The 16845-nt window shown below is 51.0% G+C and overlaps 1 protein-coding gene across 1 annotated transcript; it reads left to right on the forward strand.

Annotated features, from left to right (window-relative positions):
- Positions 1-1767: 1767 nt before the first annotated feature.
- On the forward strand, positions 1768-13601 carry Rp1l1 (RP1 like 1). Its single transcript, XM_036198772.1, has 3 exons — positions 1768-2385; positions 7055-7196; positions 8758-13601. Exons 1-3 carry the CDS (start codon positions 1768-1770, stop codon positions 13599-13601), a joined length of 5604 nt encoding a protein of 1867 aa, XP_036054665.1.
- Positions 13602-16845: the final 3244 nt, after the last annotated feature.

A 16845-nucleotide genomic window follows, 5' to 3' on the forward strand; every position in this document is an offset into this window, starting at 1 on the left:
GAAGAGTTTCTTTCTGTCCAACAAATGGGTCTAAATGAAGAGCAGCACCAGGGAGGAGGGAGTTGTGGCCCTGGTAGCCTCCCATGCACATGAAGGATGTCCACTGTGGCTCTGAGCACTCCTGAGTCGGGACAATCCTGCTCTAACCCCATCAGCTCAGATCCAGCCCCCAGCAGGAAGCTCTATGAGGGTAAAGGTTATCAAGACACGTTTATTTCTCAGACATGAGACTGGGTACCCTGGAGGGTGTAGGTTCTGCTTCCCAGGTGGGGTAAGCTGGAGAAGGCAGGGCCTGGCCGGCAGGAGCTGCGGGAGATGCTACACTAACAGTGGGGCTTGGAGAGGTCTCAACAAAGAGGTCAGCCACCCTGAGATGCAGGGCAGGGCCACCTCACAGGGGAACCTCAGAGTCCTTCTGTGAGAAGAGGCCAGGCTCACAGAGTCGACAGGGCACATGTGGGAGAAGGCTTTGGGTAGTAGAATAAAGGTGCAGACTCTTTTCTACAGATCTGGGGAGCCAGAAAGGTTTGGGGACACAAGAAGAAACTGCGTTTCAGGGTAACCTGGCTGCCATGGGCAGAGGTGACCTGGGACAGGAGAGGCAGATGAAAGGGTTTTGCAAATGTCCTGTGGGAGGTCAGAGGGCTGCACACCATGGGATAGTGAAAGTGGAAATGGACAGTGGGGACAGATCTGTGCCTTAGTCTTTCCTGTTGGTGGCAGCAAGCTGATAACCACCCATAGAAAAGACTTTCGGGACCTTCTACACGACTTTAAAAAGTTGTGTTTTTTTAAAATATTTCATTTGTTTGTGAATGCGTTTATGAGTGTGTCAGTGTGTGTGTGTGTGTGTGTGTGTGTGTGTGTGTGTGCACCCATGAGGGTCAGAGAATAACTTATGGGAGTTGGTTCTCTCCTTCCACTACGTGGATCCCAGAGATCGAACTCAGGTCATCAGTCTTGGCAGCAGGTATCTCTACCCACTGAGCCATCTTGCTAGCCCCATAGCTTATTTTTACTATTGATGCAAACAACAACTAGTCATGAAGACACAGGATGTGAAGTGATGCGTCTTGCTTTAGGTTATATAGACAAGGGTGTCGAGTCTCCTTGTCTGATTCCCTGTCCCTAGAGGGTTTGGAACCAGTGCTGGAACCCCAGCCCCCCCCCCACCTAACAGCTGGATGAATGGAGTCCAGAGGGACAGGGATCCCCAGGGCATGTGGGGAGACCTCAAGAGAGGGAAGCCTGCTGCCTGGAGCTCTTGACTCTGTGTCTAGCATTCTACCTGCGAGGGTCACTCTTTGTTCTGACTACCTACATTTTTAGAGGAGAAAGCCTGAGGTCATTCAGGGGGGTTGTCTGTTGGCAGAAAAGGGCAAGAGAAACAGCCAGAGGGGGGAAGAGACTGAAGACTTTTGACCCTTGCTCTATGTTAAGCGCTTCAGACGTAGACATTCATTTGTGTCCTATAATCACTATCCAGACTAAGCTGAATTCTACAGATGGGGCTAAGTAAGCCACTGTCCTCCCAGGTGACATGGGTAGCAAGTGTGGGAGGTAGGGCTTGGCATAGATATGCCCAATACTAAATCTTTACCTTTGAACCCTGGTGGATCAAACTGTCTCTACACAGCTGGATGGAACTAATTTGGGGTGTCAGGAAGTACCTCCATAACGAAGAGAAGAGACTAGATTGTCCTAACCTGTGACTTGCCCTCTGAGCCTCTCTTTCTTTGTCTGTACAGCTGTCTGGGCCTCCACATCATGAACAGCACCCCAGGAGACGTACGGGAAGCTCCCGCCCCAAGCCACCGGCAGTGTCTCCTGCCCTCTGTGGCTCACACCCCCTCTGTCACCGAGGTGACACCAGCTAAGAAGATAACCTTCCTCAAGCGAGGGGATCCCCGATTCGCCGGGGTTCGCCTGGCTGTTCACCAGCGCACTTTCAAGACCTTCAGCGCCCTAATGGATGAGCTATCTCAGCGCATGCCTCTTTCCTTTGGGGTTCGCTCCGTCACCACACCCCGGGGCTTACATGGCCTCAGTGCCCTGGAGCAGCTGCAAGATGGGGGCTGCTACCTCTGCTCCGATAAGAAGCCCCCTAAAACCCCCAGAGAGTCAGGCCGCCTGCAAAGGAAAAGCCCCTCTGCTAGGCAGTCACGGGGGCATGAAGGTGGGCATGAAGCTCCAGAAACATCTTCTTCCTGGAAGGGTCCCATGGCGCCAAGGAGGATGACACTGGTGAAGAATGGGAATCCTAGATGCCAGCAGACAGTGGTCCTCAGTCACAGGAACACCAGGGACCTGACGGCCTTCCTCAGCAAGGCCTCCGAGCTTCTGCGCTTTCCCGTGAAGCAGGTGTATACCATCAGTGGGAAGAAGGTAGGCTGTGGGGGCAGGTTTGGACCTTTGGACCTTGGGTCAAAATACATAGGTGGTGCCGGGCGGTGGTGGTACACGCCTTTCATCCCAGCAACTTGGGAGGCGGAGGCAGAGCCAGGCGGATCTCTGTGAGTTCGAGGCCAGCCTGGTCTGCCAAGTGAGTTCCAGGAAAGGCACAAAGCTACACAGAGAAACCCTGTCTCGAAAAACCAAAAATAAATAAATACATACATAGATACATAGGTAGACTAGGAAGGCATCTTTGATTGCCCACTGTTAATTAGAGGTGAAGAGTGGAGACATTGAGTCAAATTGGTTAACCAAACAACAATCACCAGGCCTGGGGGGGGGGGGGGGGCTCGGCTCAGTAAAGTGCTTTGCCAGGCCAGCATGAGGACCTGAATCAGAAGTCAGACACACACACACACACACACACACACACACACACACACACACACACGGCTACCCTACTCATAGCTCCCTTTTAGTAAGCACTTAGCACACAGCAGGCTCTGAACATTGCCCGCGCTCCTCATCTGCTATGCAGTCCTCCCCAACACCGTATTTCCATGTGAGTCTAGGGCAGGAAACAGATCACTCAGGGTACCTTGAGCATTGAGAGATTTAACACAGGACATTAGGGGCAGGTCTGGAAAGCTGGAGTGTGGGATCAGGGCTGGGTTGACAGAGATAGCACACCACACCCTGCAGGTAGCGCCTGCCTTTACTGGAAGCACTGTGAATGTTGAGTTCAAGAACACATCGGTGGGGCCAACAGCCAGGCATGGGAAACAGTGCTCAGGAAGCGCAGCTGCATCTCAACTCCCAGGACTTCTAGAGGGATGAGTCGGCCGTGGCCACCTCGGCTGCCATCACCTCCTGATTCTCACATGCACACAGCAACACCAGCCAGGCGGGGGATGAGGTGGTGTGTACTGAACAGTTTCCTGCTCAGTCTTGATCAAAGGCACCCAGTTGAGGGAGAACACAGGCTGCACTTGACCCTAACTGCAGAGGCTAGTAAGTGTAGCTGGCTCCTTCCTAGGTCTTGCAGAACACAAGTCTCTGACAAAAGTGGGCATTTCGGGAAACCGAGCTAGGCTGATCTAGCTCTCTCTCCCCACAATCTGGTCCTGTATCTGCTTAGCCCTGGGGCCTCCTATAGTCAGAACTGTATTTACTAACGAGGTGTGGTGGCACATGCCTAGAATCCCAGCACTCGGGAGACGGCAGCAAGAGACCTGCACATTGGAGACCAGCCTGGCCTACACACGGAGTCTAGGTTTGTCTCAAGAAACAAAAGCAAAAGCATATTTGCTTTCTGCCCCAAGCCACATCATCTCTATGCTTTCTGCCTTCTAGTTTGGTTACAAGCTATCCTCTCTCAAAGTCTATCAAAGCCAGTAGCCCCCAGAATTCCTTGCATAAAGTAGCACAAGAAATCAAGAGCAAAAGCCAGGAAATTTGTTACAGCACGTATCTCAGAGAGCAGGAAAGAAAGTCAGGGGCAACTTCCCACAAGGCTGTGGTTAGTGTTTAAATTGTCCTTCCATGACTCACCTGGCATTCCTTCCCTCTCTGTTGGCACCTCTGCTGATGGGGGTCAGGCACCTGATGGAGTGACTAAACCATGGTCCTTGCAGGCTGAGTCCTCTGGGCTCCTTCTTATATAGGGGTCCTGGGGCCTTTTGTTACCTTGTCCTACTGCACATGGCAGCCACAGAGGGCTCCCAACAAGGGTGTCCCCACTGTGAACAGCAACCAGACTTCCGCTTGATAATCAGAACCTATTGACCATCCTACACAGGAACCCTCCTGCTGCCTGGTTGGTTCATTAGCTTGGGGTGCCTGGTGACTGCCTTAACTTCCAGTTCCATGGGGCATTCTCCCTGGGGTCCCAAGTCTACCAAACCATCAAGGCCCAAAGCTGAGGGGATGAGAAGTAACGTATGCATCTGGGCCACAGATGTGTCAATGACAAGGTGTGGTGGTATATACCCATAATCCCAGCACTCAGCGGATTGAAGCAAGATAATTGTATGTTGGAGAACAGCCTGGGCTACACAGAATTCTAGGGTAGTCTCAACCAATGAAAGTAAAAGCATCATATTTACTTTCTGCCTTAGGCCACATCATCTCTATGCTGTCTGTCTTCTAGGAGAATGAGAGTCATTCTCATCCCCAGGTGTCTGTGGTCCATAGGAAAGCAAAGCAGTTCACATCACTTGCCTTGGAAATGCATATCATATCCTATAGTAACACAGCTCAACCTCCCCAGCTAGTTGCCACATGGAATCTTCCAGAGAATATCCATCCTACTATTCCACATTATGAGAGTGATAGAGCATATGGCTATAAAGTGAATTCTTACTGTTTGTTTTGAGATGGGGTCTCCCTATGTAACCCTGGCTTACCTGAAACTCTCTATGTATTCCAGGCTGGCCTACAACTCAGATATCCAGCTGTCTCTGCCTCTTGAGTGCTAGGATCAAAGGTGTGTACACCACTATTCCCAGATATACAGTAAATTGTACTGGTGTTAGCTCATGGCCTCGTATCTTCTGCAGTGACGTCAGCCATCTTCCTGGGTTGTGCTGGTGTCAAGTGGGCATTCTGTAGGCCCACGATAGTGATGCTAAAAGAGAATGGCTGAGGACCACCTTTATCCAAAACGAAAGTCTACTCCATTCCAGTGAGTACAAACTGCCCCCAACAGAGATGTCCTCATTACGTAATAGCAGCCGAGTCAGAGGGGTTCAGTTGGATTAGCTTCCCACCAGGTGTCTGGCACCCACTGAGCAGGCCTATCTGTCCATGTGATAATCACCTTTTGGTGACCACTTAGCAATGACAAGAATGTCCTCACCCACCAGCCAGTTGTGGAAGAGCCTCTGGGAGCTGCTTCTCTAGATTTCTTACCACCAACCCTCCAATCTTGGTCCTGCTGAGTCCTAGCCACTACCTATCTATTGTTCCCTCTGTAAGAGTCAACCAAATCCAACCATCCCCTGGACAGCCTCCCCTACACCCTTCATGGCCCCTGAGTGGGTCTGTCCACTGCCTTCTCAGCATTTGATGCTACAGTGGTGAGATGGAGTAGAAATCTACCCAAAGAAGAAATGTGCCTTAAGGATGAATAGAACAAAGGGCCTTCCTACTGAACCAGGCTAGATGGTAGAGTGCAACACAGTTGTGTGTGATTGTGGGGAGGGGATATGGGCCCCTTGGATAAAGACTAAGGAGCACAAGACTCATGTGCTTGGTTTTGCAAGCAACTGACTTCCAGATTGACTAGGTCACTTTTCATCCCCACGGACCATGAGTGACAGGTCCTGATGTCCCACTTCCTTGCATTTGATGTTGTCCTGGGGTTTGGTTATTCTCATAGTTTCATGGTGGGGTGTGTGTGTGTCTTTTTGTTACTGAGCACACCCTTCTAATTTGAAATTATTTCAAAGAACACACTATGCACTTTAAAAGCCCCTGACACTACACACTGCCATTCATGCTGTAACACAGGCCTTCAGATATGCAGGGCCTCTGGGGCCAAGGAACTACTCTAAGAGTGAAGTCCTGGAGTGATGCATCCTGCTCATCTCTGAGCCAGGAGTTGGCAGCAGCATATCCTGCTGTTGGGTCTAAGGGAAGGGTAGAATTTGAGAACAGATGACTCTCTGGGAGAGGAGCAGTACTTTGCCCTCACTGATCCACTCAAGCAGAGGCAACTGGCTTGAATTATACTGAAAAGTTATCAAATACTTGTGGTGGTATTGTGTTCCCCAAAATATTGTGCACCCTAATAAACTTATCTGGGGTCAGAGAACAGAACAGCCACTAGATACAGAGGCTAGAAAATGGTGGCGCTCACGCCTTTAATCCTAGCATTCCAGAGGCAGAAATCCCTCTGGATCTCTGTGAGTTCAAGGTCACATTAGAAACAGCCAGGCGTGGTGACACACACCTTTAATCCCAGGAAGTGAGCCTTTAATCCCAGGAAGTGAGGGCAGAAAGGTATATAAGGCATGAAAACCAGGAACTAGGCTGGTTAAGCTTTCAGGCTTTTGAGAAGCAGTTCAGCTGAGAACCATTCTGGATGAGGACTCAGAGGCTTCCAGTCTAAGGAAATAGGATCCACTGAGGAACTGGAGAGGTGAGGTAGCTGTGGCTTGTTCTGCTTCTCTGATCTTTCCGAATTCACCCTAATACCTGGCTCCTAGGTTTGATTTTATTAATAAGACCTGTTAAGATTCCTGCTACATTTATTTGGCCCCCAATGTGGAAAGGGGATCATGAAGGGGACTCCACCTGGGAACATGACAGACTGAGAATCAGATCTCCACATGGAGGCATTGAATGTTCTGCTGCAAGCACTTTACCAAATGTATTCTGGACAACCATGTATGCTCGGGGAAGCAGCTTAATGGCCCTGACCTTTCTATCCAGAGTAACCTGTGGTCTGGCTCTCAGCTGGTGGAGACAGAGAAAGAGATCCTGCAGGCAGTGGGCTCTCAGCCCCTGGCTGTGATGGAGGCATTATGGGGTGTGGGAACCCAGAATGGCATATGCAAGGGTTAGGAAGGCCTGAGGGAATGGGACCTTCCTTCTTGGGCCTTCTGGAGCAGAGAGTCTCTGCAGGCCAGGCTCCCAACTCCATGTTCACATCCTCCAGGTGGACTCTCTGCAGACACTCCTGGATGGTCCCTCCCTGCTGGTGTGTGCTGGAAACGAGGCCTTCAGACGCCTAGAGATGGAAAATTATGGAGGGAACAGGACCAGAACCTTCTCTGGTGTGACTGCAAGGAGTGAACGTGGTGAGTAGATTCTGGGCCTTCCTGGCTTCTTTAAATGGAACAGTGGCTCCACAGGCTTGGTTGTTATCACTTCCAGACCCACAGGAAAGATGCTTTGGCTGGGTTCCTAGGTCTTCCAGCTACTTTGGGTCCTTCTTGCTGTTTCCTTCTTCCATCAGCCTTAAGTGAGCAGAGCATTGCTGGGAACACCTGAGATCCGTGTAGATTATGACACAGGGAAATCTGAGCTCCAGGTCTCTAGGATCTAAAATAACCATTAAGATTCTCAGTGGACATGTCCTCATGTCTGAGATGCTGAGCCCTGTGAGTACAGAGAACATTTAAGTCCTTCAGAGTCATGGCTGTCTTAGGCAGCAGTGGTGGTCTACAGTGGTTACGATGATTAAAACACACCACAATCATGGACCATCCATTTGGACATATAGATCCATCAAAAAAGCCCACAGAGGGTCAGGGTCTAGGCTTTGTGGTTAAAATATACATGATTTTGAGGGCACAGTTCCCAAGTGAAGGGTAAAAATTACAGCCCAACTGCTGGACTGATAGTAGAGTTGGGTGAATGAACAAAGGTCTGTGTTTCGTGGGACTCCATTAAGAAAATGACCAAGGACAGTACCAGCAACTATGGCACCCCAGTGGCTGGACAGAAGACAATGTCTAGGCACACACTACAAGAGCCACCAGGCCTGCTTGATGCTTTCTCCGGTCCGGAAGTGTTCGTGAGGTCTGTTCTGCTGGACTCAGGTACATCCCACCAAGCATAGCTTGGGAAATAAAATGAGAACCACCCAGGACCCCATTCTTCCCTAGAGCTACTTTCTTTTTTGTTTTGTTTTGTTTTGTGTTTCGAGACAGGGTTTCTCTGTGTAGTTTTGGTGCCTATCCTGGATCTCACTTTGTAGCCCAGGCTGGCCTCGAACTCACAAAGATCCACCTGGCTCTGCCTCCCGAGTGCTGGGATGAAAGGCGTGCGCCACCATCTCTGGGCTTTAGAGCTACTTTCTATCACCCAAGGCCCCAGCTTTTTTTTCTGCCTGCGGGGCAGACTAGACTATCACAGACTGATGTAGTGTGTTTAGACCTCTCCCAGCAATCTTTCTTCAGCCCAAGAGCTTGGCCATTGTGAGAGGGATGGGTCACTGTGAGTCATGTCAGTTGACATTGTATGGTCAGATCACTGGCAGTAGCCTGAGCTTCCTCCTATGCCAGGTCAATGAATCCCTATGGTGTGTTTTCATCTGCAATGCCACTATCTCTCCAGCCCCTGATTGTGCTGGTGCCTATACAGCAAACATTAATATGCAACAAGTGTTCTGTGCAAGAAGCTTTCTGTGCAGCAACTCAATATGCAGTGAGTACTGTATACATGGCTGCATGTAACAAAGCAGTATTAATGAGTTGCATAGCAGCAGGTAGCTGGTGGCTTTGGGCTGGATTCACACTCAGTTCTTTCTTAGTGCTCTGTGACACCCATGGGTCCTTCTAGAATGGCTCTGACCCTTGCCTTTCTGCTGTTGCATGTCCCAGTTACTCTCTTCTCTCTTGTTCCACTGTGCAACAGGCTGCTGGGGACCAAACGCCAAGCAGAGTGTGATGCACTCAAGGGCCAGGTCTGGCAGAAGGCTGCGGCAGTTTTCCTTGATGTCAGAGAATGACCATCCGGCATCTGGTCATCAGGCTTGGCCAGGGCCTGCTTTGAACAGGTGCCCTCCGGACACACCTGCCCAACCTGGCTCCTTGGTGGCTGCTGATGATGTGGAGAAGAAGGTCTGCATGAATGAGGATGGCAGCCTGTCTGTGGAGATGAAAGTCCGCTTTCAACTTCTGGGCGAGGATACCCTGCGGTGGTCCCAGAGGGTGGGGCATGCCAGTGTCTGTACCCCAACCAGTGAGGAGGTCCAGGTCCTGAGGGAAGCTGATCCCTTCTGTTACAGTCAGGAGGGCCACCCTTGTGGGTTCTTGGCACATGGGGCACAGGGGCGGGGTCCCTGTGATGGAGAATACCAGAGAGCCTTTGATGTGGACCAGGAATCACAGCCCAACTATGACATTTGGAGGAACCCCCTGACCACCCCTGGGGGTGCAGGTGCAACTCAGAGGAGGAGGTGGGGCCTGTCTAAACTCTCTGGATGCAGGAGCCACTGGAGCCAGGGTGCCAATGACAGGAAAGGACAGGGCAATAATAGTGTCAGCCCGGTCTCAAGTCCCAGGCACCCTGGAAGTACCTGGCCAGGCTCCTGCTGTCCCTGGACTCCAGGAGGTGAGACAGACAGCGAGACCTTGCATCCAGTCTCCTCAGCTTCTTCCCAAAGTGGGGCTGAACTAGAAACTGGTAAGGGCCCCTGCCTAGAGGACGCAGGACCCTGTGGCTTGGGACCTGAGACCCGAGGTATGGAAAGGGCCCTTTCTGATACATCAGTCAGTGCTGAGTCTGCTGAGGGGTCTAGTGAGTGTGGTAGCCAGCATCACAGAGGCTCAAGCCAGGTGAGGGTCACGGTTTCCCAGAGGCAAGCCACCCAAGGCGACAGGCCCTGTGTTTCCACCCAGAGTCTCTTATCTTTGAGCCACATGAACCCTCAGACGGAGAAATGCAGACAGAGCACCGGGTGCCAGGAAGCCAGAGGTGAGCCTGAGCTGAGGCTGCCCCTGGTTCCAAGCTCTTTGGACACACAGAGAGATGCTCTCCTAGCTCCTGCCAGTGCCCCAGCCCAACGGAGGCAGAAAAAGCAGAAGAGGCCAGCTGGTATTATGTACTTGCCCAGTGTCCCTGTCCCTTGCCAAGTGGCTCAGAACGGCCATGCCAGGCAGTGTGACTATTGCAGGAACACTCAATCCTCGCTGGACACAAATGCAATACCTCAGGAAAGAGAACAGGCCTGCCCAGGAGGCCCTGCACCACGATCTCCTCCAAACTCACCCAGTGCTGGGCATCAGGCCTCCAGCAATCTGAGATCACCATTCTCTAGTTCTCTGGACTTTCAAGGCCCACAAGCCACCAGCAAAGCCACCACCATACCCATGAGTGACTCAGACGGTGCGTCCAGCTTTTACCGTCCTAGAACTCACTCTGCAGAGCCAGTAGGGGACATTGAGTGTCCAGCTCACTCTCCAACTCCCACACCTGTCCATAGAGGAGACATTGGCTGCCTGTGGGACAAGGCAGGGACCACCCCTGAGCCTCCCTCGTCCTCTGTGTCACTGGCAGAAGACCCAAGACCCCACCAAGATTGCTGCTGCTCACAGGTGGCAGCATCCTCTGTCCTCACAGCCCCTAGTGGTCAAACACAGGCCCCCTTCTCTGAGACCTGCTTGGGGGCCAGCAGCTTCTGTCCGACTCCCCCCCAGGAGCAAATACGTTCCAGAAAGGATCCTACAAGCAGCAGGAGTACCAGCAGTGACCAGAATCAAGCTGATGGCCATGCTGAGCCCAGGAAGACTCCTCTGGGAAAGTCTCCTGGTACCAGGGGAAGCTTTGAGGAGCAGAAAGGGGATGGTGGTATCACACCCAGTGCTCTGCCCTACACCTCTCCAGATGCTGTGGTTCGTGAGTGGCTAGGCAACATCCCAGAAAAGCCGGTACTCATGACATACGAGATAGAAGGTGAGACCACAGAGGTGGCCAGTGATGGCCCAGAAAGTCCTGAGGACGACCTTGGTGGTGGCTGCTCTCTGAAAGCCCTTAGGGAACTGGTTCAGGCCAGACAGCAGTCCCCAGAAGGGGTCACTGATGAGCAGCCAGAGCCAGCAAAAGTCCTTCCAAAGACTGGTTCTGTGTGCGGCAAACTAGGAGGTGATCCACATCAAGATGCAGCATCAGGTGAAGGGGTCAAGGCCCCTGCAGAAGCTGGGATAGGAGAAGGGACCACTATAGACCATGGTGTGAGCCTACGTGCGCTGCCCAGCAGGGTCTCAGCCTCCACACAGATCATGAAGGCCCTGCTGGGCTCCAAGCCAGGCCGGCCCAGCAGTCTACCAGAGGTCTCTAACACAGTAGCTCAGAGGCTCAGCTTCTCTGCTGGGGCCTTCATCGCCTGCCTTGCCAAGCTCCATTTCTTTGATGAGGATCTGGGCCCTCTGGATGGCAATGCAAGACTTGAAGAGTCCCCTAGGTACAAGGAGATGCTGAGCATCTCCCAGGCCTTGTGGCCTGGGAGTGAGCTTGGACAAAGCCAGCTGGGCATTGGCCTCAGGAAACTCACTTCACACCAGGCTCTGCTGGGGACTGAGGACTGCACACCCACATCCTCCTCTGGTGTGGATGTCAGCAGCGGTTCTGGAGGCTCAGGAGAGAGCAGTGTGCCCTGTGCCATGGATAATAATACCCTGGCTCCCAAGAGGGTAGATTTGCCCCTGAAAATCCCCACTCAAAGACCTGATTCCAGGAACCAGGGGTACCCAGAGGTACTGAGTCATTCCGAAGCCTCATCTGGCTCCCAGGCGTGGCCTGGCACCACCAGTGGGGAGGAATTGGGTAAAGGTAGCAGGAAGCAGGAGTGGGGCAGCATTTCAGAACAATCAGCTGAAAGCACAAGGCTGGAAGAGGAGGCCCAATCAGAAGAGGCAGAAGGGAGGGTAAGAGAGATGCTACAGGAAGATGGTGTCCATGGGGAGAGCCTTCCGGAAGTGAAGGCTGGAGTCTGCAGTCCAGAAATACTTCGAGCTGGCTCTCGGCATGGGGAGGGCTCCCCAGAAGACACCAGAGTGTCAACGGATGAAGCAGGAAGAGATGCTGCCTCTGGAGGACCGTGGCCCCTAGATGAGAGAGAGGAACCCACAGAGTCCCCTCACGGTTTCCGTGAGAGCAACTCAAACGTTAGCAAGAGTCAAAGTGTTCACATATTGGAGCAAGGATTGGAAGAGGTGTCCACCATGGCTGCCATGGGCTGCGAGCAAGCCAGTATCAAGGCCAGCTCAGGAACCAGGGAGATGAACGCATCCACGGCCCACAGAGGGTCTCTGGACCCTGACCCAGTCTGGGTGTCCAAGCTGCTGAAGAAGATAGAGAAAGACTTCATGGCTCACCTGGCTGGTGCCACAACTGAACTCCGAGCCCGATGGAACCTTCACGACAACAGCCTGCTGGACCAGATGGTGACCGAGCTGGAGCAGGATGTGGGCCGAAGGCTTCAAGCAAGCACTATCAGGGAAGTCAGGAAGATCCAGAGCCGGCAAGGGAGGATGGTCCCAGAACCACCCCGGGAAGCCCTCAAAGGTCAGACGTCGCTACAGACAGAGCAGCGCAGGCGCCGCCTTCGGGGCCTGCGCAACTTCTCAGCCTTCCCTGGCCAGGGCCCCCTCTCCCTCACCCTGGAGGATGGGCCCACTCTCAGTACAGCCTTAGGGACCAGGCCAGGTGTGGGGGCCGTGGGGGCCGTGTGGGATGAGTTCTGTCCCTGTGAAGTCTGCCTGAAGAAGAAGATGACCCCTAAATCCCCAAAAGATGCCACAGGAGTCTCCAGCGCACCGGTCAAAAAGGCCTTTGACCTCCAGCAAATTCTACAGAGCAAGAAAGGAAGTAGGAATAGGGAGGCCATGGAGGTGGCCCCTCAGAAGGCAGGGATGATGTTGCCTCAGGAGGACCCTAGAAATGTCCAAGGAACTGATGGAAAGCAGGAGCTGAGGTTGGGGCCTGAGGTAGATGAGGGAGAGGAGGGGGAAGAGAGGCAGCAACTGAGAGGAGAGACGGATCCTGAGTTCTTGGAAGAAGAAGGAGCTGGCTGCCATGTACCAGAAGAGGGTGCAGCCACTTCGAGAGAAAGGGAAATCCACATCAGTGCTGCGCAAAAAAGCCTGCAGTTAGAGGAGAGTGTGGCCAAGAAGGAAGAAACCCCACGCCTGTGCTTTAGAGATGGAGACGCTTTGGAGGCTTCGGGAATACAGGGTGATGGTGGCCGTTCTGTGGAGACTCGGGATGCTTCCAGAGAAAGACAGCCAGAGGTAGAAGGAGGAAATCAAGATGAAAAGGAGACCAGCCCTTGGGTTAGTTCGGGAGAGAGCCAGAGAGGGGTGGTTTCTGAAAATAGCAGCCTAGACCACGAGAGGAGGCTCCACAACCACCACAGAAGGCCAGGCCCCCAACGCCGCCATGCAGCGCACTGCACCAGGGCATCATCTCCGAGCAACTGCTCACAGGTGTCTCAGAAGGGCTCAGAAGAAGATTTTCCAAGTAGAGAACTCAAGTGCACCAAAGCCAAGAACAGTAGGGACTTAGATGCAGAGAAAAAAGTCACCACGATGTACCCAGAAAGTTCCTCTTCTGAACAAGAAACCCCCTCCAGCCCAAGACCTCCAAAGCAGGAGGAAGAAGTCTGTCGTGCAGAAGATGAAGAGACAGCTGGAAGCTTGATTTGTACCCAGGTTGGGGGTAGGGTAGATGGCTTTGGCCAGGATGATTTAGATTTCTAGATATCAACTGATAGGATAGTAATGAGTCTGAGTGATGTCTGCATAAATATATTAGCCATGCACCCAAGGGAATATCAAACCACTACACAAGGGACATGGACAAAGACAAGGAGTTGATACCCTCCCTGGACCTGCAGGATCTAGCTGCAGGAGGCTATGGTGGGAGAATAGAGAGTTCAAGCCCTGCCTGGGCTATAGAGCAAGTTCAAAAGCCAACTTGGGCAACTTAGTGCGACATTGCTTCAGGGTCTGAGACTATAGCCCAGTGGCAGAGTGCTTGCCTAGCATATTTGTGGCTCTAGGTTCAACCTTGACAGTAACAACAATGAAAAGGACTTGCCAAAGATAGACCACATCTGTGCTGTCCCTGGGATCTAAATTCAAACCCCCATACTCAGTGTACAGCATTAGCTGTGAGCCTGACATGTTATCAGATGTCAGCCATTCCTCTGTCCACACAGCCCAAGAGCATAAAAGGGTCTGGAAAGACACCTTGGAGCATCTGTTTGCATTGGCTTTTATGAGGGAGTTTCTCTCTCTCTCTCTCTCTCTCTCTCTCTCTCTCTCTCTCTCTCTCTCTCTCTCTATCCCTTGTTCCTTTCCCCCTAGCTTCTCTGAGAACATTCACCTCTTTTGACTTTGAGGCACTTTTTTGCTGGTCTGGAATATATGTGGTGACTCTACAGATGTGAAACACTTGGGAAAAGCAGGTACATTCAGGGTCATGGGATAAAGTTTGTTCTCAGTCCCAATGTCCTGGGTTTCATCCCCCACAATTCATACTATTTGTGAGGGGAAAGCAAAGAGTCAGAAGGAAAAGTGAGCGACCAGAGATCGCAGGCAGCTTTGGAAAGGGACCAGACGCAACACCCTCCATCACTTTCTGGATGTTTTGTTGAAATTGTTCTCTGTATAATATTTATATACTGCTTTTCCAAATGCTTAAATATATAAGGACTTACTATAAATGAATACGATAAATGCTGAAAAAGTTTCAAATTCGTATTTTAATTCCTGAGGAATTTTCCTGGATATGAATAGAAAAATAAGTCACCATTTCCTTATCATTGACCTCTCTCTGTCTGTCTCCCTCTACCTCCCCCCCCCAAGTGCACGCACATGTGTGCGTGCGTGTGTGTGTGTGTGTGTGTGTGTGTGTGTGTGTGTGTATTATATCAATGTAAGTGCAGCTGGCTAGCAGGCACGTGAAGAGTTCAGAGGCTGACAATGGAAAGTCTTTCTCAATCATTTCTCCACCTTTTTCTGTTTTTAATGGCAGGGCCTCTTGTCAAACCTGGAGCTTGCTAGCTGGCCAGAATCCCCCAGAAGCTGCCTGTCTCTGCTTCCCTATTCCTGGACTTGGAAACGCATGCAGCCACGCCTGGCTTTTTAGAGAGTTCTGGAGACCCAAACCCACACTTTCATAGCAAGCACTTTACCTGCAGAGCTGCCTCCCAAACACATACATTTAAAAATCTCTTTCAAATGGTCTTGCTATGTAGCCTGGGCTGGCTTTGTGGCCCAGGCTAGCCTCAAACTTTGGATTCTATTGAGTCAGCCTCTCCAGTGCCAAGTTTACATTGGAATCAGATATCTGTACCACAAACACCTTAGTTTTCCATTGTTTCGTTCTTAAAACTGGTTCCAAATTGAGTCTGGTAGTGCAGGCTGGGAAATCCAGCACTCAGGAGGTGGGGATATGAAGAGCACCATGAATCCAGGGCCTGCCTGGACTTCCTAGTGAGTCTGCAGCCACCCCGGTTATGTAGCAAAAGCCTAGCTCAAAAAAGCAAAACCAAACCAAACCTCCCAGCAGACCAGCAAACAAAACAACATTCACCCCTGCCCTCGACCCTGGACCACCTTCTAGTTGTTTAGACCTGATTCCCAGGCATGATATTACAGGGCCAAAGGATTTCAGTGTTTTCAGGAATCATAACACATTTTGGCACATTGTTTTTCTAAAGTTCAGCATTAACTAGCATCTTCTAGATCACCGGGTGCTCACCAGTCTTCACTACTGACCTTCAAAAGCAGAGATTGCTTGCTCGCTGTATGGGCAAGCACAGGATCTCATTTTCATGTGGCATCACTCTAGGTATACTTGAATATTAATGAAATTAAAACCCTTTCTAGGGTTTAACGAAACCCATTCTCTGTAAATTATATGACTAGGCTCACTCATTTTTCTCCTGAGGTTCTAGCATTTTTTTTTTCAAGAATTGATTTACATCTGTCTTTTGATGTAGGCTAAACAAATTTCTGTCATTATTCAAATCTTTTATTAGATTCTTTTGTTTACTATTCTATAGGGGTACTTGAGTACCACAGCATGTGTGTGGGAGTCAGAGGGCCACTTTATGGAGTTGCTTCTCCCCTTCCACTGTGTGGGCTTGGAGGATCAAACTCAAGTCCTCAGGCTTGATGACAAGTTCCTTTACTTCCTGAGTCATCTCACTAGCCCTGTTTATTACTTTTGATCTTTAAAAAATAGCTGCCCTCTGTCCACATCCTTCCACAGCAAGCCTTTGTTGGTGTCCTGCCACAGTAGGGAGCTCCTTAGTGGGAAACAAAAATTTCTGGATCTCATCTGCTTCCCTATTCTTAATTATTAGCCACATCCAGATTTATCACTCATGGTATCACTGGTGGCAGCCATCTGATGCAAAGATGAAGTGGAGCTGCATGTCTGTGGTCACTATTCTATGGGTGAGGATGGTCTTTATAAAATCTGTCATGTTCTAAGACTTCTGTAAGGCCATTCTTTAAGGCTTTTACAGTAATCACACACACACACACACACACACACACACACACACACATACACACACACACACACACACACACACACACACACACACACACGTACGTGCATGATTTCACCATTTGTATATTTTTGGGGTACGATGCTCCTGGAAGCTAAACAGTCAGTCACTCCCAACTGAATTGATTTCCCAACAGTCAATTGACACTGGGTGGAGGGTCTGGATGACCACAGTCTAGCAAGCCACTTGTCAATCAGAGTGGAGAACTTGGCTAATCCCTGTCAGCCTCCCTCTCCCAGCAGAGTGCATGGTGGCCAAGATACGACCAGGTATCTGGATGTGATAGTATGCACAGTTGTCCAACCCTTATCACACTAGTTGTCAGGAAACATCCAGCACATACCTCATCTATGATATGAGGTCTCCAGCTATCACCAGGAGGTGTCCCAGTGCTTCCCAAATGCCAGCAGCAGCAGCAG

The sequence above is a fragment of the Onychomys torridus genome, chromosome 9 (genome assembly GCF_903995425.1).
Source record: "Onychomys torridus chromosome 9, mOncTor1.1, whole genome shotgun sequence".
Lineage (NCBI taxonomy): Eukaryota > Metazoa > Chordata > Mammalia > Rodentia > Cricetidae > Onychomys > Onychomys torridus.

Coding starts and splice junctions, on each gene's coding strand:
- Rp1l1 (XM_036198772.1), top strand. CDS start 1,768: ATGAACAGCACCCCAGGAGACGTACGGGAAGCTCCCGCCCCAAGCCAC. Junction 2,386..7,054: donor ATACCATCAGTGGGAAGAAG/GTAGGCTGTGGG, acceptor CACATCCTCCAG/GTGGACTCTCTGCAGACACT. Junction 7,197..8,757: donor GACTGCAAGGAGTGAACGTG/GTGAGTAGATTC, acceptor ACTGTGCAACAG/GCTGCTGGGGACCAAACGCC.